Source organism: Patagioenas fasciata, chromosome 3 (genome assembly GCF_037038585.1).
Source record: "Patagioenas fasciata isolate bPatFas1 chromosome 3, bPatFas1.hap1, whole genome shotgun sequence".
NCBI lineage: Eukaryota > Metazoa > Chordata > Aves > Columbiformes > Columbidae > Patagioenas > Patagioenas fasciata.
The window spans coordinates 13,929,173-13,951,565 of record NC_092522.1 but is presented as its reverse complement, the minus strand read 5'-3'; the positions used below and the strand labels follow the sequence as shown (position 1 = coordinate 13,951,565).

The 22,393-nt window shown below is 44.2% G+C and overlaps 1 protein-coding gene across 3 annotated transcripts; it reads right to left on the bottom strand.

Annotated features, from left to right (window-relative positions):
* Positions 1 to 1,872: 1,872 nt before the first annotated feature.
* On the bottom strand, positions 1,873 to 21,803 carry SLC22A7 (solute carrier family 22 member 7). 3 transcript variants are annotated; one of them, XM_071805796.1, is made up of 10 exons: positions 21,304 to 21,803; positions 18,977 to 19,080; positions 14,910 to 15,064; positions 13,240 to 13,408; positions 8,636 to 8,753; positions 7,765 to 7,841; positions 6,222 to 6,331; positions 5,347 to 5,455; positions 3,659 to 3,865; positions 1,873 to 2,749 (listed from the first exon to the last, which is right to left on the bottom strand). In XM_071805796.1, the coding sequence occupies exons 1-10, from the start codon at positions 21,679 to 21,681 to the stop codon at positions 2,686 to 2,688; spliced, it is 1,491 nt and encodes a 496-aa protein (XP_071661897.1). In that variant the 5' UTR covers positions 21,682 to 21,803; the 3' UTR covers positions 1,873 to 2,685. The 3 variants fall into 3 exon arrangements, with proteins under 3 accessions (XP_071661897.1, XP_071661896.1, XP_065691522.1); XM_071805795.1 differs by lacking the exon at positions 7,765 to 7,841 and adding an exon at positions 5,920 to 6,134 and having other exon boundaries at positions 14,910 to 14,980; positions 21,304 to 21,797; XM_065835450.2 differs by lacking the exon at positions 7,765 to 7,841 and adding an exon at positions 5,920 to 6,134 and having other exon boundaries at positions 21,304 to 21,796.
* Positions 21,804 to 22,393: the final 590 nt, after the last annotated feature.

The following is a 22,393-nucleotide window of genomic DNA, read 5'->3' as shown; positions in this document are numbered from 1 at the left end:
TGAATGAGGTGGGTGCCCTGGTGGCAGAAGACACAGAGAAGGCAGAATTGCTGAATGCCTCCTGTGTCTCTGTCTACTCCGCTGGAGGCTGTCCTGGGGAACCCTGTACCCCTGAGACCCCGGATGAAGCCAGGTTAATGGAGGAGTTTGCTTCTGTCGATGAGGACTGGGTTAGGGAACAATTAAATAGTCTGGACATCCATAAATCCATGGGTCCAGATGGGATGCATCCGCGGGTGCTGAGGGAGCTGGCTGAAGTCATTGCTAGACCGCTCTCCATCATTTTTGCCAAGTCTTGGGAAACGGGAGAGGTGCCCGAGGATTGGAGGAAAGCAAATGTCACTCCAGTCTTCAAAAAGGGCAAGAAGGAGGACCCGGGTAATTATAGACCGGTCAACCTCACCTCTGTCCCTGGGAATGTAATGGAACAGCTTATCCTTGGTGTCATCTCAAGGCATATCAGGGATAAGAGGGTCATTAGGGGCAGTCAGCATGGTTTTACCAAGGGGAAGTCATGCTTGACCAACCTCATAGCCTTTTATGAGAATGTAACAAGGTGGATGGATGATGACAGAGCGGTGGATGTGGTCTACCTTGACTTCAGTAAAGCCTTTGACACAGTCCCTCATAGCATCCTCACAGCTAAATTGAGGAGGTGTGGTCTAGACAATAGAATAGTGAGGTGGGTTGCAAACTGGCTTAAAGAGAGAAGCCAGAGAGTGGTAGTCAATGGTACGGAGTCCAGTTGGAGGCCAGTATCTAGTGGAGTGCCTCAGGGGTCAGTACTGGGGCCAATATTATTCAATATATTCATTAACGATTTAGACGAGGGAATTGAGTGTACTATCAGCAAGTTTGCTGATGACACTAAGCTGGGAGGAGTGGCTGACATGCCAGAAGGCTGTGCTGCCATCCAGCGGGACCTGGACAGGCTGGAGAGTTGGGCGGGGGATAACCTGATGGAATTTAACAAGGGAAAGTGTAGAGTCGTGCATCTGGGCAGGAACAACCCCAGGTTCCAGTATAGGTTGGGGAATGGCCTATTAGAGAGCAGTGTAGGGGAAAGGGACCTGGGGGTCCTGGTGGACAACAGGATGACCATGAGCCAGCACTGTGCCCTTGTGGCCAGGAAGGCTAATGGCATCCTTGGGTCTATTACAAGGGGGGTGGTCAGTAGATCGAGAGAGGTCCTCCTTCCCCTCTACTCCGCCCTAGTGAGACCCCATCTGGAATATTGTGTCCAGTTCTGGGCCCCTCAGTTCAAGAAGGACAGGGAACTGCTGGAGAGGGTCCAGCGTAGGGCAACAAAGATAATTAAGGGAGTGGAGCACCTCCCTTATGAAGAAAGGCTGAGGGAGCTGGGGCTCTTTAGTTTGGAGAAGAGGAGACTGAGGGGTGACCTTATTAATGTTTATAAATATATAAAGGGTGAGTGCCACGAGGATGGAGTCAGGCTCTTCTCAGTGGCAAACAATGATAGGACAAGGGGCAATGGGATCAAGCTGGAACACAAGAGGTTCCACTTAAATGTGAGAAAGAACTTCTTCTCAGTGAGGGTGACAGAGCACTGGAACAGGCTACCCAGGGAGGTTGTGGAGTCTCCTTCCCTGGAGACATTCAAAGCCTGCCTGGACACATTCCTGTGTGACCTCACCTAGGCGTTCCTGCTCCAGCAGGGGGATTGGACTAGATGATCTTTTGAGGTCCCTTCCAATCCCAAACATACTGTGATACTGTGCTACTGTGAAAAATGCTTGCAGTTGTCCCATTCTCAGTGAGAATCCTACATGTACTTTTTGCTGGCTTTGAGCCTCAGTGTGAAAAACCTTCAGACCATTTCCAAAATCAATAAATATTTGTAGCTATAGTATATGTTTTATCCACCATCCAGTTAGATTTATTTGAGATTATTTGGTTTTGTGTGATTCACACTTTGTTGGAGAATGGCTTAAAAATAAGGGACAGTTGTACGAGCAGAGCCTGTTCTGAAGGCCTTAGCATAAGTAGCAAGACTAGGCCGCAGTGGGAACCGCTGACTGTTTCAGTAAAATCAGCAAGATCACTGAGACCTTGGCAGAATTTCACAAACAGCCTTCAAGAGCACAAGAATGTAGAATAAGCATAGCTAGCAGCTGCAAGTAGGAGGACCATGCAAATGTACTGTTAGAGCTTAAGCCAATTAGTAGGTGACAGGTATGCATAATTATCGTGAACCATATAAGTATATGCTCTTCAGGCTAATAAATCAAAGTATGCTTTATCACTCATATTGAGTCGACCTGCGTGTTCCTCCGCCACTCAAAGTTTTGTGTGATTCACACTTAGTATTTTTTATTGCTGCATTGCATTTCTTGTGGCATGTAAACCAATGGATTATAGTTTCTGGAAAGCTGTGTAGTGATCTGAAAGGTGCTGCTAGTCCAACAAGGTCAAAGACTGCAAGAGCTTAGCCCAGGGTGCCTTTATTTCCATACTCTGTTAGACATGTGCATTCTTGTTCCTGGCCATGCTACAACATGGGGTTAGCTCCTTCCAGCTGGTTTTGTAATCTGCCTCCTTCCTCCAATGTCCTCAGCCCTACTTCCATGCAGAGATACTGGGAAGACACTAAAGGTTCATTTATTGGCAGGTCAGAGCACAGCGTAGTTTTGCAGTCCTACACAGTGGCTGTCCCATAGAGTCCCCTCACTTCAGCAGAGACTGTAGCGGCATGCCCTCAGGAGCGCTGATTTGTGGAAGCCCTTTCTCTCTGGAAGAAAAGAATCATAGAATCATAGAATCATTTTGGTTGGAAGAGACCCTCAAGATCATCAAGTCCAACTGTTAACCTAACTCTAGCACTAAACCACGTCCCTAAGAATCTCATCTATGCGTCTTTTAAACAGCTCCAGGAATGGTGACTCTACCACTTCCCTGGGCAGCCTGTTCCAATACCTGACAACCCTTTCCCGGAAGAAATGTTCCCTAATATCCAATCTGAACCTCCCCTAGTGCAACTTCAGGACATTTCTTCTCATCCTATCACTTGCTACTTGGGAGAAGAGACCAACACCCTCCATGCTACAACCTCCTTTCAGGTAGTTGTAGACAGCGATAAGGTCTCCCCTCAGCCTCCTTTTCTCTAGGCTAAACAGCCCCAGTTCCCTCAACTATTTCTCATCAGACTTGTGCTCCAGACCCTTCACAACCTTCATCACCCTCCTCTGAGCTCTCTCTAGTACTTCAATGTCTTTCTTGTAGCAAGTGTCCCAAAACTGAACACGATATTCGAGGTGCAGCATCACCAGTGCCAAGCACAGGGGGATGATTGCTTTCCTAGTCCTGCTGGCCACACTGTTATTGATACAAGCCAGGATGCTGTTGGCCTTTTTGGCCACCTGGGCACACTGCTGGCTCATGTTCAGCTACTGTTGACCAACAGCCATAGTTCCTTTTCTTCCAGGAAGCTTTGTAGCCACTCTTCCTCAAGACAAGACATGCAAAGAAGGCACATTTGGGCTGCTGGACAGAAGAACAGGAAGCCTGACAGCCCAGATACCCACTGGGCTCTCCCTCTTCCGCTGCCACCCACAGGCAAGGAATTACAGGCAGCAGAGAAGGATGTTCCCCTGCCTCTTTTGACAGACTATGTGTGCAGGGTAGGATGGAGCTGACTTACTGTGTTTTCTCGATGTCCTCAATGCCCTCGGGCAGGCACATGTTGAGTGTCTCCGGGAGCAGGAAGGCCACTGACCCACAGCACAGTGCTACACCACAGTAGGTCACCTCGGGCAGAGATCTCCATACCTCATCCAGCAGAAACACAAGGGGGGCCAAAGCCCCACCAATACGTGCCATGAAGCAGGTGTACCCCATCCCATTCTGCCTGGAAAAGGTAGGATACCATGGTCATGCAGACCACCATGAGAGACAGGTACTTCTTTCATATCAGACCTTGGGAAAAAATGCAAACCCTCTGACTTTTACCCTTATTTTTCTCTGAGTGGTGAGGTCTTTTTCCTCTCAGGTTTTTCCCCTACCAGGCTTTTCCTAGGTTGTCATTTTGGTTTTGTTTTTGTTTGTTTGTTTACTTCATGTATTTCTCCAATTTTATATTTCCCAGACAGCAACCACAGCTGCTGTGAGAAATAGGTTTGTGTCTGTTATAAGAAAGAATCTACAGTTACACACTAAAAATACCTGCTTTAAACTTGTTTCTGCTTTTAATGTCTAAAACCCCGAGTGCATTTGCTACCCATCACCTAATAAGTCCTCCGATCTGCTGAGAGCAAACCTCAATCTCTCCTTTTCCTATGTACTTCTAGGCAGGTGGCGTGCAGTAGAGATACTTTTGATCCTGCTGTAGCTGCAAGCCTGTGAGAGCACAAAGAGGCCAATAATAAGATCTGGGACCTATTTCACTTACTAATTTTCAGGGGGTGGTAGCATTTCACGCTGACAACAGGGATTCGAGGACCTACTTGTGCATATGCAAAGTACTGCAGAAGGAACCTACATTTTTGTGTTTACTTGTCAATGTCTTTGAGCATGTAAAGAAAGAAACATATCTGAGAAGAAAAGAGCAGATTAGTGTGCCCACTCCAGTTTAAATATGCATCATTACCCACATACAACAGACCAGTGGAAGTTAAAGGACTATATGGCAAAGAAGGGTACTCTGAGCAGGGAGGGACAGAGATGGAGTAAGCCACAAACCCTGCTGTTATCCAAGAGGTTTTTTTCAGACTTTCACAAAAAGAGGAAAAAAAAACCCACCGCTCCAAAAACCACCAAAAAAAACCCCAAAACAGTGGGACAATTGCATTCACGAGTGTTAGCTATATGCCAAATTATGCTGATGGTAAATCTGGTTTTATGTCACAATTACCCAGATATTTCAAATAAGCCCTCTTTTTCCTCCTGAAAAGCGAGTTAATTCCTGCTTTACTATAATTTGATGTTCAGAAGACTTTCAAACACATAGAAGTATGTCTCCTGTATAAAAGTTGATATTTCAAATTATTAGTTTTGGGGTCTTTTAACAGTTATTGGCAGATTATCACAGGGAGCTGAGACTTCACTAAGCATAGATGCCTTACAGAGTTCAAAAATCTTTCCACATGGAATATTCCTCTCTTTTCAATACATCTTTCTACCAATGTAACTTAACCACACAAAACTCAGGTAAAAAAGGTGTAGCTTTCTTGTGAGTATGTGTAATCCCTAGAACCTGCTGCTTCTAGAGTCAAGGAAGGCATCAGTCTGCAGTCTACTCAGCAGCACACCCTGCTGTGTGGATGTGGAAGGCCTGAGGATGACATCCCACCGAGGTTCTGGTTGTGTACCCAGGCAAGTGTCATCTCTTACCTCAGGACAGTGGGGTAGAGCTCAGAGGTGTACAAGAAGACAACAGTGAATGCAGCTTCTGATAAACCTTTGCCCGTAATGGCTATTACAGAGCGCAAGGAGGTGAAGGCTAGGAGGAAAGAAAAGACATTTATGACAATGGTCAAAAGCAGCCTCTAGGAAGAAGCTTCTTGTGACCTCAGCTACAAGAAAGAAGGTTCAGTGCTCTTAAAGACAAAACAAGGAGCTTCGTAGTCCTGGAGCTGTTGTCTCCAAAATCTGGTTCAGTAAGTTTGGCAACCATTAGTGCAACTGGGAGCTAAACTGATGAAATAAAAACTCCCAACATTTCCTGTTGGACAACCTTGCCATCACTGGACCTTTACTAGACACAGTGGCTGAAGACTATTTGTTTCTACCAGATATTAGGGTTAGCCCACATTAGCAACCTGGTCCCACAGTTGCTCTTCTAGGAGGAGAACACCTCCATACAGAGTTACCTATGGATAAGATCTACCGTTCTCCTTCTCTAGCACTGCACAAAATGGAAACTCCCCTTTAGCATCTACTGCATATAGCAGAAGAGCGGCTTACACTTGGGAATGATGATGTTGGCTCCTATGCATAGTCCAGTCAGGATGAGCGTCCACGCCTGACTCTGCCGTCGTCCAACTCTATTCACCAGCACATACATCATCATCTTAGCTGGAATCTCAATGATGCCAAAGACAAACTGGGAGAGATACATGTTGAGCCCAAAGCCAGTTAGGTTCGTGCTCATGCCATAATAAGAGAAGGCAACACCAAACCTGAAAGGAGTGTGTGGAGATGGGGATTAGGGAAATCCAGATGGGGAACTGCAGGACAATTTCCCTGTGCAAAATGACACTGCTTACCAGACAGACCCAGAACACAGAGAGATCTTGCGCAGAACTGGTGTCCTGAACAAGCTGATGTAGGAGTAACTCTCTCCTGGCTTTCTGTCTGTTGCCATCTTTCTGAGGGCCTGGGAGAGGTGGAAAGAAGGAAATAGCTCAGCTGCTGTACATTTAGGAAACAGACATGAAACCTTAGATAGGCTGAGGCCTGTGCCCTTGCCATTTCCAGCTCCACCTTGCATTTTCGATATGTTCTTATTACAGAACCATTCTCTGGGTATACATTATCAGAGGCATGTCTTCCTACAACTTTATAAATTGCCTACTATTTTAGACCTCTTTTTCTTCCCATGGCCCCTTCTCCTGCCTTACCGACATAACCCATGTGGCAGGAAGGGTTGCAGAAAAATGGCAGATCATGATGTTAGCAAAGTCAACATTGACCAGTTCCAGCCTCTTCCCCTTGTGGTTGTCTGCTGTTGTGTCAGGTCACAGGCAGGAGCTAACAGTGAGCTGCATGCTTTATCCTGAGTGCATTTATATAAAGTGTGATTACTTACACATCTGTTTATATAAATACAGAATATGTGAAACAGTCACACAATGAGAAGTGAGCCCTGCCCATAAGGAAGAAGAGAGTGCTTATTCACGAAGTCTTTCAGCAACTGAATTAGGGGTAAGTACCAGGAGAATTGCTAAGTTTTACTCACTAGCTGAGATGCAAGAGATTCACAGAACTCTAGGTCTACAATGCAGTCAGCTATACCTAAGCTAGCTGGGAAAATTTGGGAAGAACGGGGTCTCATTAATAGGAAAGGGAAATAATTGGTTCAGGAAGAACTAGTTGGACAAGTGTTACATAACCTGATGTCACCAATAGAAGTCGCTGTAGAACACGTTAATGGACATCACGGGGGAAACTCATTTTGTGTCAGGGCAAATCGCTTAGCAGATGAAATGACCTGAGAAGCAACCTTAAAACCCGAAGTAATAACTAAATTGTCTCACGCCTGAGGTCCTGGCCCCACAAGAAATTCCAGTTTTCAATGAAAATGAAAAATAAGTCCCCCAAGAATTAGGAGTCAGGGAACAGAATGGGAAATGGGTACTCCCAGATGGTAGAAAAATGTTAAATAAGCACACCATGAGGGAGGTATTAGCAATTTTACATCAGGAGAGTCATTGGGGAACACAAGCAATGTGTGATATAGTGTTATGAAAATATGGGTGTACTGAAATTTATACTATAGCCAAGCAAATTTGTGAAAGATCTGTGATTTGTCAAGAAGTAAATAAAGAGGGCCTTAGAAAGCAGCCTGCAGGAGGGCAGAGTCCAAGTGTACAACTCTTTCAAAATATTCAAGTTTATTTCATGGAATTACCTGCAGCTGGGTGAACTAAATATTTGCTAGTGTTGGTAGATCACCTTACCAGGTGGTTAAGAGCTTTCCCTCTGAGCATTGCCATGGTGGCAGTGGTAGCAAAAGTGATTTTTAGAACAAATTATTCCTAGATATGGAATAGTGGAAAATACAGACGCAGACCAAGGGGGACATTTTACCTCAAGGGTACTGCAAAGACTAATGGACAGTTTGGAGACATCTTGGGATTTTCACACCCCCTGGTATCCCCTTTCACCTGGAAAAGTATAAAGGATGAACCAGACCTTAAAGAAGCAATTGGCAAAATTAATATTAGAAACTAGATTATCTTGGACTAGATGTCTACCTATAGCCTTGCTGAGAATCAGAACTGCTTCTTACAAGGATATAGGAACTTCACCTTAAGAAATGCTCTTTGGGCTACCATACCTAGGCAGAAATAATGGATGGACCCAGACAGTTTGAAACCAAGGATACGTTCCTCAAAAACTGTATACTTAGATTGTCTTCTTTTCTATCTTCTCTCAGGCACCAAGGGCTTCCAGCACAAACTGGCATTAGAGTTGGCAGCTTACAGGTTTCAGCCTGGGTCCTGATCAAATCCTGGAAGAAAGCTACAGGTTTAAAAGCCCGAGCCTCTTTTGTCTCAGGGTCCCTTCCGTTGAGAGGCACCCAGTCCAGACTGTTTCTTTGCTGTAACTTGCTTTTTACATTTTTTATTAAATTATAATTTTTAAGCACAGACATCTGAGACTATCCTACAGGAAACCTAGGGTCAAGAACATTTCTTTAACACTTGTTATGGCGATAATGAATGGAAAGACACTCCACCTAATGAAGGGAATTTCTGGCCTATGGGTGCTGAGCTGCTGTTTTCTCTCTAGGAGTGGATGTAGCTGCTTTCTAGAGTAAAATGGGGCATGGCACCCTGTGGACCACAGTGCCGCACAGTTCACACTGCAAGGTGACCATTGCTTCAGATATCAAATAGAAGTGAAGGGAAAGAAAACGGGAGAGAAAGAACATGTCTCTGTATCTTCAGTTCCTCACCTCGGGTGAGACAGTGAAGTCTTTCCTTCCATTCATTCTTGCACATCTAAGCAGATGCCTGTGAGCTTGTTTCACTTTGCTGTTGGCAATGAGCCACCGGGCAGACTCAGGGACCCACCTGGTACGAGGAGAGAAGACAGTGTTCCTATTGGTGCTCCATGTTTTCCACCCCACATGCATGGCCCTGGCCAAAGAGATAGGGTCTCCTCTATGAGACTTCTACCCCAGCTAAAAATAGCAAATGAGGTGCATGAAAATAAGAATAATGGGACACCCTTGTTACAAATACATGCTCTTCTACCCTTAAAGGAGTACAGTCTGCTAACTGAAGTATGTCTAGCCAAAATTTCTATCATGACATCTTTGATCAAAGCTTGAATTTTCTGAGCAGGTTGAAGTTGCAGACACTCCTCAATTAAAATTAGCCTCAGAGTGTTTCAGGCTTTTTGGGACTCTTTAAACTTTGTCCAGTACCTAAAGGGTACCTATAGGAAAGCTGGAGAGGGACTTTTTACAAGGATGTGTAATTACAATTACAGCACAAGGGATAATTGCTTTAAACTGAAAGATGGTAGATTTAGATTAGATATAAGAAATAAATTATTTGCCATGAAGGTGGTGAGGCACTGGAACAGACTGCCCAGAGAAGCTGTGGATGCCCCATCCCTGGACGTGTTCAAGGCCAGGTTGGATGGGGCTTTGAGCAACCTGATCTGGTGAAAGATGTCCCTGCCCATGGCAGGGGGCTTGGAACTAGATGATCTTTATGGTGCCTTCCATCCCAAACCATTCCGTGATTCTGTGATATAAAAAATTACTATGTAGAAAGGATTTAATATACTCTATACTTACTTTGTTAATTGCTAAAATGGTTTGGTTTTCGCAATAATCAAAACCTTCTGCACAAGACAATCAGCTGGGGCCTAAATCATTGTGGCTGTGACCCCCAGAGAAGTATCTATGTTACTCATTGAGCTGCTGTAGAGCTAAGTAGCAGCTCTAGAGAGCTCTGCTTAGCAGACTTGTGTAGGGTAGGAGTTCTGTGACTTTTATTTTTCTGTCTATTCCAGCAAAAGACCCAGCACTTGTCATAAACTAGCATCTGCCACTCCCTCTCCTTGGACTTCTTTCTCATCTCGCATCTGGTTGCAATTCATTGCTACATGACCCTGTTTGGCCCAGAGTTTCCCAGGCCAGAAGCTGTCAGGATGAGAGTCTAGAAGACATTGGAAATTTCCCACAGTGGTTACCTTCTGCTACCCAAGTCTGTCCCCTGAGAGGAGACTTTCAGTCAGTGGAAAGATTACAACCTTGAATGTGGGTATGATATCTACTGAGGTCACACAGTTATCAAAATCTCTCACTGGAGTCTCCCACTGGAGCAGTCCAAGACCAGATCCCTGTAAGCTGTTGGTGATTAATGTGCCCTAAATCAGATTACAATAAAACTAACACACAACTGCTGTCACTATTCAAGCAGTAGCTCAAAAGGATGTGTAGATAAAAAACATTTGCAGAACTGTTTTTCTGGAAAGTTTTTTTGACCCCTTCCCATAATGCACCCAGTGAACCTTGGGAAATATAAAGAATGAAATATGACATTTTGCACTTATTGCCACCACCCCCAGAGTATAATATTATGTCATTTGGTTGTCTAAATTCTCAAGTCAGTTCTGACATTTTGTCAACAATATCTACAAAGTGTGCTGAATTAGATTTTGATTCCACACCTCAGGGACTTCTAATTATCCACCTCTTGGGTGCTTGAAGTTTGATCAAACTACAGTATGACTTGTTGGAAAACTAATCTCCATTAAAGGCATTAACATAAGAGAAAAAAAACCCAACAGCTATTGCGGGAAAGGTGGATCCAAACGTATCTGTGAATTTCAGCACTTCACAGGACTCCATTTTTTATGGCTTGTAGTCCTAGAAAAAGAGCAAAACAAAAACTAAAAAAGTCAGCAGAACGCATATTTTTGTTGTATTGTACTTGTACAGTGAAATATCAGCTGTTACTTTTGCCAGAAAATCCTCATCACCAGTGAAACCACGTATCTTTTTTGAGCCATTGATTAACAACATCAGTTTATATCCCATTTTTCGTAAGTATTATTTAAGATTTTTGTGCTAGATCTGTGCAGCTACTTAACCTCCTGCTTCGTGCTGATGGACAGACTTAGGAAGCAGGAAAACCATAGTCTCTGGAAGGTTATTTGATGGCAGCTGAAAGACACTTTTAGCATTCAGATATCACTCTTTATGCTCAGCAATTATGCATATGATTTTTGGGCCTGTGTGTCTAACAATCAGAGCTTATTCTGCATGGTTTCCAGCAAGAGCTACCCATTGACCTGAGAATCACATCTGTGATTTTTGCAGTGTGGTGCAGCACCATGCCATTGTCCAAGAGGCACTAAACCACCACCATAAGGTAGGGGACACCTCAGATCCCCATTTCTGAATGTTTTCAAAGAGGCAATTGTGGGAATACCTGCATGCAACACAGGACTTTTGCCCATCCAGGAAATGGAGCTTCTTATACAAAGGACTGCTTTGGATCATCAAATAAGTTGATCCAGTACACTTCACATTACAGTCACTGGATCAGTGAATCAATCCCATATTCTATTCTGTGTTACTACATGTTAAAAAAAAAAAAAAAAAAGGAAAATCAGTTTCTTTGATTAAATGAACCCTCTCCCACTGTAAGGCTTAGGAGCTGTCAGGTGTTTCTTAAATACAGCTACAGGAGGGAAATAGCCCACAGAAAGAGAATATATTTGGTCCATTAGGATGGATACACAGCTGAGAATGACAATGGAAAGCGCAGAGGTAAACGCTCCTGACCTGCTTTGCAAATGTCATTGGCTCATATGGAAAAACTGGTGACTAAGGTAACCTCCCCAATGAGGTACGGACAGAAATGCAACCTGTCCCCCAAATGCCTGGCCTCAGCCCCAGTCCTGCCTTCTCCTTGTCCCCAAAGCTGTGGTGAGACGTTGACTCCTGGCCTTGTTGGAGGCGAGGAGATGAAACCCAAGCCACTCTATTTTTCAAGAGCTACCATGCCTGGGCAATCCAAGGGTGGGACACAGACGAGGCCTGCTCTTCTTGGAGTTGCTGGATCTGATTCTAGGCTGAGGACCTGTGGGAAAGCAGCATTGCAGAGAAGGGCTCAAGAGTCCTGGTGGAAAATGGGTTGACTATGAACCAGCAGTGTGCCCTTATAGTCATGAAGGCCAATGGTGTCCTGGGGTGTACTAGGAAGAGCGTGACCAGTAGGTTGAGAGAGGTTCTTCTGCCCCTCTACTCTGCCCTGGTGAGGCCACATCTGGAGTAGTGTCCAGTTCTGGGGTCCAGAGTTTAAGAAGGACAAGGAATTACTGGAGGGAATACAGCGGAGACCTACAAATATAATTAGTGGTCTGGAACATCTTTCTTATGAAAAAAGACTGAAAGAGGTGGGTGTCCTGGTTTTGTTAAAAACAAGTTTCTCTTTTAGTGAATTTGCCTGTCAGCTAAAGCCTTCATGTTAGCTGCATTTTCCTGGAGAACCCAACACATGTTTTGGTTAAACCTAGCAATGGAATGCAAACTTATTGATAAGCACGGATGGACATCTCGCGAGAGGGGCAACGAGAAAACTGATGACGGAGAGACTGACCATTCACGTGAATACTTCATATAAAAGTGGGAGATCACGAGGATCTCGGCCCTTTTCCCTTTTCCTTCTTTTTTTCCTTCCCTTCTGCTTATGGCCAACATTAGGAGAGGACCTTGCTGGTCATCCCTGCGAACTGAGGCCTAGTGAGAGACTGAATCCAGCTCCGGTTGGCTACAGAGTCTAATCCAGGACTTTGGGTGCTGGCTCTGCAGTTGCTGAGACTTACAAGATTGGTTTTGTGTATTTTGTATTATTTTCTCTATTCTTATTAGTAGCATTAGTAAAACATCTTTAACTTTTCCAGCTCTCTTCTCTCTGTCCTTCTTTCCCTCCCGATTGCCTGTTCTGAGTGGGGAGGGGGGAGAGGGAGGGGCAAAAGAGGGAAGTGGGGGGGAGAGGAGATTAACAGTACATCTGCCAGGGTTTGATTGTCACCCCGCAATCTTAACCCTCGACAGTGGGTCTCTTCAGCCTGGAGAAGAGAAGACTGAGAGGGGACCTTATACATGCTCATAAATATCTCAAGGGTTAGTGTCAAGAGGATGGGACCAAACTCTTTTCAGTGGTGCCCGATGATAAGATGAGGGGCAACGGGCACAGACTGAAACATAGGATGTTCCATCTAAACACAAAGAGAAACTTCTTCACTTTGAGGATGATGAAGCACTGGAATGGGCTGTCCAGAGAGGTTGTGTCATTGCTTTCCCTGGAGACATTCAAAACCAGCCTAGACTCATTCCTGTGTGATCTGCTGTAGGTGAACATTCTTTAGCAGGTGGGTTGGACTAGATGATCTCCAGAGGTACCTTCCAACCTCAACCATTCTGTGATGCTGTGATTAGTTATGCAACGATTGCTATGCTCTCAGAGCAGAGGAGGCAAATCCCAGCCTGCTCCCATCCCCACCAGCCATCTGGCTGCAGGTCACTGCACTCACCATAGGCAGACAAAGCTCAGAAGACAGGGTCCCGTTACGGCTACTAATAACCAGTGCCATTCTCGCACCAAGTATGCCACCATGGCCAGCAACATGTTCCCAATGCTCCAGAAGGTGCTAGTCAGGATCCCAGAGAAGGTGCGGTGCTGTGTGTCCACCCACTCCATCCCTGCAAGAGGAAGTCAGTGTTCAGCTGGGATACAGAGGACTTCTCCAGAAAAGGGTCTGCAGGGCTTTTTAACAAAAACAAGATGAGGTAACATCCCATGTCATCTCTGGGAGAATTCCACTCTTTGACCAACATCTGACACTTTAAAAATGTTCATCTGCAATACTTAGCCTCTTGAAAAGCTGTAAGCAACTAAAATAAAGCCCTAAATAAGAAATTCTGGACATATAGTAAGAAACAATGTTAAAAACAGCTCAGGTGATACTTTTTTTTTTTTTAAATCCTATTCAGTAGCATTCAAATAGTCTTCTTCATCAAACAGATTTTTTTCTCTAAAAATCTTGCCTGCACAGTTTCCCATTCCTCTGCTCATTTATTATTCCAGATTGAAGAAATCTCTTAAGATGAATTGTCATCCATGTGGAATCTACCTGGAGTAGATACATGTAAAGCCAGAATAGATGGTCGTCTCCTTGTTTTTGTGTATGAAATGGAAGCCAGTTTTCCTCCATAGCTCTGGTCATCTTCCTACAACCTCTAACAATCAGAAATGTCCCTCCCAAGCTCTACTTGGTCTTGCAGGCATCAACCTTTATAACAACAAAAAAACGTAGCAGGCCTTGGGATTTGTCAGGTCTTGTGTGGACTTTTCCAGTACTGAAACCATTTTAGCTTGATTTTGGCTGTATCTGCAAAAATCTGGAAAATTTTGCTGCACCCGTAACTTGCTCTTGGGTACAATGAGCCTTGCCTAGTATGTCCCATCTGTATCTACAAAACTAATTCAGAGCTCTGTGTGGTACACTGAAGTTTGGAGCTTGTTTTGATTATATAATTTCCTAAATTTTTCAGCATCAGTTTTGCCTAGCTCTGTTTTTGTTTGTTTGGTTTTTGTTTTGTTTTGTTTTGTTTGTTTGTTTGTTTTTGTGCGCGTATGTGTGGTTCTTTCCCCTCATTTCTTCTAAAAATACAAATTGGGCACATATAAAAACAACTAAGCAAACTCAAGACTGGGGAGGTAGAAACACCCTGCAAATTACACACCATCCTCCTCCTGCTGAGAACATGGCAATGCTGGTGAATTTTCTCAGTGGAGTGTGTTTGAAGGGTGAGATCTCAGTATCAGAGGAAAGAGGCAGATGCCTTGGTCTGTGGCTTTTATTGTGCTACTGATGATCCTTAACAGGAATTGTGTAGCATGGGCTGCAAGTGTTAATGTTGCAACAGAAGCAAAAATAAGTAGTTGTTATATTTAGGGTAGACCATTAACTAATTAGCATTAATTAGCATTAATTAGACTAACAGAAAACTGCAGTTCTTGGATCTTCACAAGGGGAATGTTCTTCTGGATGTCTGTAGTGAAATTGCATGCATAATGATTTCCAAACGCCTGTTCCTACTTGCTCTGTCCTGTCTGGTAGACATGTCCCTGTCTGTTAGACACTGCCTGTCAGAAGTCCCCCTCTACAATTGGGCTCCCACACACACCTCACATACTTACCCAAAGGCAATACAATAAGAGAGACACCGCTCAGAGCCACTCCGGTGAGAGTCCTTGTGATGGCCAGCATGCTGTAGGAGATGGAGGCAGCACTCAGCGTCCCAAATACGGCAGAACACAGAAGTGAGAGCAGAAGCATGGCTTTCCGTCCAAACCTGCCATAAGTACAGGCTGGGTTACAGTGGCTAGTAATCTGTCCCAGGAGCAGGGTTTAAAGTGGAGCAAACCAGGGGCTCAAGAAAGGAAATGAAAGTATTTTCCAGTCTACAAAGAGTGCAAGATACAAAACCCCAGAGAGGAGAAAATGCCTCTGAATATAGCTGGTCATCTAGTCCAAACCCCCCTGCAATGAGCAAGGACATCTTCAACTAGATCATGTTGCTCAGAGCCCCGTCCAGCCTGGTCTTGAATGTCTCCAGGAATGAGGCATCTCTCACCTCTCTGGGCAACTTGTTTCAGTATTTTACCACCCTTATTGTAAAAAATTGTCTTCCTCATGTCTAGACGGGAAGTCCCCTCTAGTTTAAAACTTTTACCCCTTGTCCTGTCACAACGGGCCCTGCTAAAAAGTCTGTCTCCATCTTTCTTATAGACACCTTTTAATTACTGAAAGACCTGTTCTCATAGGAGAGGTGTTCCAGTCCTCTGATCATTTTTGTGGCCTCCTCTGGAACCCTTCTGTCTGGAACCCCATGCCTGTCTCAGAACATCCTCCTCCCATAGATCACTCAGGACCAGCCACTGCCACCAGTCTCAAGGAGGACAGAGAACCATGACACTTTCACCCGGATCCTTGGAGGGAAAACAAAGATGCCAAAGGAAAATATCAGGATTTTCCATTGTCAGCCCACTCATGCAAATAGCCCTGATGTCCTAAGGGGTCTATGAGGAATCTGCTAGGGGGTCATTCCCCAGGGGTTTTGGAAGTTATAGGATCATCTTACCCCTGGTGTAGAGTCCTAGGTGGAGAGTGTGGAGAAATGCAGAAAATATACTACACACAAATGCACATGTACACACACGTACAGAGAGAAATATGTGTGTATGTATTTCTACACAACCTATGAGAATCTAAATATCAAAATTGAGCACAACGTGTTAGTCTTCTGATATCAGCCCTGCATGTGAGTAAAACTTAGGTTTAAACTGGAGTAGCAAATTAACCCTGTAAACAGGTAATATCCAGTCTATAGGGACTGAGATCCTGGTCTGATTCTGGCATTAGGGCTCTCTTAGTGGCCACCTGAGAAGGATGGTGGCAAGAATGATTGCTCCAGGGGAAAAAAGTGTTGTACTGAAATATAATGCCACAATTACATTCCTGAAAATAATCATAAATGACTTAATGCAGCAGCTAGTTAATGAATCTTCTGGAGAAAAAACAATCTGTGTCTTGGGCTCAGGCAGTTTGCTGGATTTGCTTTGAAATCTGAGCAGAGCCAGTTTGCAAAAGTCATTATAATGCCTCTGGGTCAGAACAGCAGACACTCAGAAATGCACAAGAGCTGGATCTGGATTCCTATAGGGTAACTGCCTAAGAAAGAAAAACATTTTTTAAAATTAAGATATTTCTTGAAAATACAGTAAGAAAAAGAGATAAGATTCCCTGCAGGGTGCAAGGCAGGTATTTATGGACCCATTACTAGACTCTCTCAGCAGATTCATACCACCTGCTAGGGAAACAAGAGGTGAGCTGTCAGGATTGAACTGCAGGCTACAGGAATAGTGCTAGAAATAATGCTGTTAAAATTATCTTCAAAGGGAAAGTTTGGAAAGCACAACATCAGAAAGATTAAATGTATAAAATAAAATAAAAGGAGCAAACTGCCCAAGTGTAAAAATTAATAAAAAGCCATTTTCATAAATATTCCAGTCTGGAAGTCTGCCAAAGCATCATATAGCCAATTCAGTACAAGGACAAGGTATAAAACAAGTGTTTGGAAAAAAGCAGACAATAAAGAAACAATACATATTTGCATATACAGGGTGTTTCAAATAGATGGACCCAATGTCAAAGCTCTTCTCCTTCAAATTTGATCCATATGTTCAGAGTGAAAGTTGTTGGAGGGTTTACTAGAGTAAAATTTGTCAAATTTGTTTTAAAAGCCAAATGTCTGTAGAGACTTAGAACAAAATGAACTCGAACTGTAGGAAAATGCCAGGACCATATAGTTTTCACCCTGGAGCACTAGAGGTAAAATCTCTGCATTACTGTTAGCACAAAGAAGTGGGACCTCTTCTCTGTTAGCTTTTAAGAGGTCTTAGGAAAGATAGGGAGGCATGACACCTTTTAATCTATTATCTAGTTACGCAGAGACCTTCCTTCTTATCCTAAGGCAGCTCAGTTTCTTTAGGAGCCTTTGGTAAGGAAATTTCTTGAAATCAATGTGCATGGTATATTTTCTGTTCACATGCCTGTTAGCACAAAGAAATCCAATATGTTTGTAAGACATGAATCTCTTCCAAAATCTTGCTGATTCTACACCAGTATACCATATCTACCCATCCAGCCACTGATTCAATCTGTCAGAGTAGCTTCTTACTATTTCACCTGGTACAGGTGGATGTCAAGCTGTCTAGCATGTAGTTCCCAAGATCTTTTTTGCAGACCAGTTTAAAACTGGTTTAATACATGATACATAATTTGTTCCCAGTTCTCTGTTGTGGAGGTCACACAATGTCAATAGTGTTCCATTTTTTTCATCCCAAAGGTCCTGTAGAGCTCTAGGATGACGTTTCTCTGCTCCTGGCAGTTTACTGGCATTCCCCAGGTCTATTTCTCCATGCCTTCTTCTATCATCTTATTTCAAAGCTTCAGCTCCAACACCTGCCCCTACGTATTCTTGCACTGCACAGAAAAACTCACTTATGTCTGCAGACTTTTTATTTCCAGATGCTCCTTTTACACATTGATCTGGCTCTTCGCCCTCACAATCCATTTGAAAAACAAGTTATTTTTTCATATTGCTCTAGCAAAGATCTTCTCTTCTGCCTTATTTTGTCCTGCTCCATTTCATGTCTCTGAATTTCTTTGCCTTCAACTGTGCTATAAAGCAATTTTATATACAAAACCAAGACACACAGTTTGAAGATCAACCAGGTGTTTTGGGTCCTTGTAAAAGTATACTGTTATATGCAAAGATAAAATTTCCCATCTTCAGTGCTTCATACTGTGAAGCTTGTTCCCCTCTGCTGTGCAGTGAATTTGTAGTCTGTTGTACAGTAATGCTTGTTTTGCTCCAAGAGAAAGGAATTCAGGAAGCAGTTTGCTGCACCAGAAACTCAGACATTAAATACTGAATAGTGTACAGTGAAGAGCACGTCCTGGGTCTATGCCTGCACTGTGTATTCTCTGGTGGCCTTCCTGGTTCTACTGTTTGCAAAAATATTCTTAATTGATGCCCTTTCTAGGTTATTACTCAGACTTTTTTCAGGTTTAAATTATCACATTCTGACATGTAACCAGAGAGAGCAGTTTTTTCTTGTTTTCCTCATTGCCTCAGCTCCTCCTTGAGGAGTCCCTCTCTGCTTCTTATAACCTCCTTTACCTTGCTTCTCTAGCAATGACAGAGTCAGTTTTTCTTTCTGGAGCCTTTTTTTTTTTTTTTTTTTTCCCAGATCTGGCATGCATTTGCTCTGAGCCCCTCGCTTGGATATCCTTAACCATTTTCCATATAAGTTACAAGGAGTTAACTATTTTAGCCTCTTGTTTTGGCTTTGTTTTAACCAGCTTTCTCTATTTTTAGGCAGTTGTCTCTTCTGAAATTGGTCTCACAGGCTGGATTTTTCCAGTTTTCCTTGTTGTGGTCACTGTTGCAATGCATCTTACTCCTAACCAATGTCAGAGTTGCTCCCCTGGTGGGCTGCTAACTGGTTGAAACATTTAGTCAACGCGTTGCTTCCCAATATAACTTCATTCCAATTATCATGTGGGAGGCTGGATTCTCCCTTTTTGATTGCGTTTTCTTTTTTCTCTGCCCCTCTGATTGCCTTTTTCAGGTCACAGGGTTGTATAGGTCTCATCATGAAAATGAAGCCCTGGAGGAACAGCCTGAAAGGGATCAAACCTGTCTGAGAGGTATCCGAATATCACAGCCCCTATCGTGACGCCAATGAAGAAGAAAGTTGCCGTCGCCTGGTTAAGTCCACGCCGCTCGCACACAAGGTCCCACTGAAACACAAGACCAAAATCACACTTAGTTCCCAGATCAGTCTCTGCTACCTTTTCACAATGCCTCTCTCTGGTGGTTGGCCACTGTGTCTTACAATTTATAGAGACTAAATCTGGTTGAGGGGTAGAATCCTGCACTAAACTGGCCATAGGACAGTGCCAGAGTCCTGAAAATTGTGAAGTTGCATCTTGCAAAATTCAGAGGCCTCCCAGTTATCTATCCGCTTTCTGTGAACACTTCTTGGGCATCAGAAAGCTTTCCTGGGTACCGCTCATGATGGACAGATCCTCTTTTTGCTGTTCTGCTCTCAACCTGTCTGGGTTCTCATCTCCCCTGTGTCACTCTGCCATGCTCCTGGGACTGCCCAGGGGAATTTGGAGCGTGCAGCAGTGCCATGAGCTGTAAGATGTGCCTCAACCTTTTTTAGAGAATGCGGTGTTGACATTCAGTTACCGTTTCCCTGACCAGTTTCCTTTGAAGTTGTCCACGTGGAGGAAGGAGGGCAGAGGAGAAGTCAGACCAAATGCTTGTTCCTGATGGCATCATTTTACTTTATTGGAGGTGCAAATGTCGCTAATCATTACAGAATGCTGTGGCTGAGCTGCAGAGTAAGTTTTCTGTATGTGCAAACCTGGCAAAACTTGATTTAATCTTCAACCCAGCCTTGCAGCCTCTGTGGTGAGGCCAGCCAGACTTTGAGCAACCTTTGTTGCTGCAAGAGCAAAAGACTCCAGAGAAAACCCTGGTCCCTTGAACAGTTTTTCCCCCTTCACTACAAGAAAGACGTTGAGGTGCTGGAGAGAGTTCAGAGAAGCGCAATGAAGCTGGTGAGGGGCGTGGAGTACAAGGCTTATGAAGAACAGCTGAGGGAACTGGGGCTGTTTAGCCTGCAGAAAAGGAGGCTGAGGGGAGACCTTATCGCTGTCCACAACTACCTGAAAGGAGGTTGTAGCATGGAGGGTGTTGGTTTCTTCTCACAAGCAGCAATAGGATGAGAGGAAGTGGCCTTAATTTGCGCCAGGGGAGATTTAGATTGGATATTAGGAAACAGTCACAGAAAATGTTGTCAGGCATTGGAACAGGCTGTCCACTGAAGTAGTTGAGTCACCACCCGTGGAGGTGTTTAAAAGACACATAGAAAAGGTTTTAAGGGATGTAGTTTATTGATAGTATTGAGTTAAGGGTTGGATTCGATGATTTTGAGGGTCTTTTCCAACCAAAATGATTCTATGATTCTGTGATACCATGTCCTGAGACCACAGTGCCATGGATGCATGAGATTCCATGCTCAGCATTCATGCTCAGCATTCATGCACCTCCGCTCTCTTTTCCCCTAGGGTGCTTTACACCTTTCTCCCTGAAACAGTGCAGAAATCAGGTACATACCTGGTGTACATCTAACCCTCACCTCTGTGCCCACAGGCAGCAGCTCTAAGTTAAAACTTGGCCCTGCTCTCACTGAGACAGCCACCACTATCATTTCCAACCCAACCATGCCCCTCTCGTCTGACCAGATTTTCCCCTTCCCTATAACCTCCTGTGATTTGGACTGCTCACAGAAAGTAAAGCATTAACACCCAGAGATATCACTGTCAGCCCCAGCAAAGCATTTCAGAAGGAGGGTGGTTAATATTTGATGGGCATGGACCTTGGGCAGTCTCAAGGTTATGGCTGGCCACCATGCTGCATCTCAGCAGGAGGCCATGGGAGAACGTATTTGCCTTGACAGCAAGAGACACTGGTGGTAAGAGAAGAGAGGCACTATGATCTTGAGGGGAAGAGGGGGAAGCTGGAGATCAGTGAGGAGAGGTGGCCAAAGAAACAGAAGTTTCAAAGTGTTTGGAAAAATCAAGAAAGAAAATAACAGGCTCTTATGAAATCCTAGCAGAGTTTAATCCTGTGCAAATGCCATGTGGCCCCAGCAGAGAAAATCCTGTATGTATCTTCCCTCTGGCTCCCGCCAGTCTCTCAATCACCTGGAAAAATGAAGATGCTTATAATGAGAAGTGCTAGCTTTTAACAATCAAAGCGAGGTAATAATGACTACAAATAATAATGAAATGCTAGTTGCTGAGTCTGAGCTTCAGAGAACTTCCCCATCCTGGAAATCTTCTTTAAGTAATTTCCACTAATTAAAACGTAGAGATTCCTCTCTGATTCTGTGCACCCAACAAACACCTCTTCATCTGCTCCTCAAAACACTGAGATGTAGTAGCTATTACCTGTGTGGAGATGGTGGAGGTGAACTGCGAGTTGTCATAGACCCATCCGTGCTTGCAGTGCTGGATAATGGAGTTGTTTTCTGGTTGCAGAGAAGAATTGAGCAACAAGTGGAACTGAGGCTGTAAGAACATCTCACAGGACCTGAAAGTGCCGTCAGGCTCCCGGGGGATGCTGATGAGCAGAACTTCCTCCATGGTGAGGTTCACAAATGCTTCTTGGTGTGGAATTGCACAGTGATGAGAGGGGGTAGCTGCAAGAAAATTGTGAAGCAAGAAATGCATGGGAAGGTTGATTCTTGGGAGGCAGAGGATAGACAAAATTAAAATCTGGAATCTGCCAAATCCACCCGTTTCCAACAAGAGATCTTCAAATTTCATCTTTTCTGTAGAGTTTGAACATTCAGAGCAGCTATGCACAAAGGATCAGCAACATGAGCTTGAAAAGTGGTCTTTGTCCTTGAAGCTCAACTTCCCATGACTTTTCATACAACCACTTTATTGGACTTTGAGACTCTGCTGAAAGATTGTCAAAAGTCACAGTGAAACTCTCAATTTGGGGTAAAGCCAAAGAAGTTTTCTGGTGCACACACAACATATCCATTTCAAGTGGACCCAGTACAAGGTACCTTCTCTTTTGAAAGTCTTTTCCTCCTGTTTTAGTTTTGGTAGAGATCCATATGAGGAAAGGAGGCTGTGCGAAGAGTGCTGTGTGAAAGCACTGTTTTTTCTAGCTTTGTAGTCCCATATAGCATCTCAGGTGCTGCAACAAACTCCGTCTAGTGTGAGCTGATCACCAACCAGCCCAGTTGGATCCTAAAACAGGCCCCCAGGAGTGTGGCTGTGACCCAGTGCAGGGATTCCAAGGGATACCAAAGCCTGGTTGCTGTGCATCAGTTCAGTTGTTTTTAATAAGGTTTATGTCAAGTCATGACCTGGGAGCAGGGAGTATGGAGAGGGTAAGAGGGTGCCAAGGAGAGGAGAGGAGAGGAGAGGAGAGGAGAGGAGAGGAGAGGAGAGGAGAGGAGAGGAGAGGAGAGGAGAGGAGAGGAGAGGAGAGGAGAGGAGAGGAGGGGTGGGGAGGGGAGGGGAG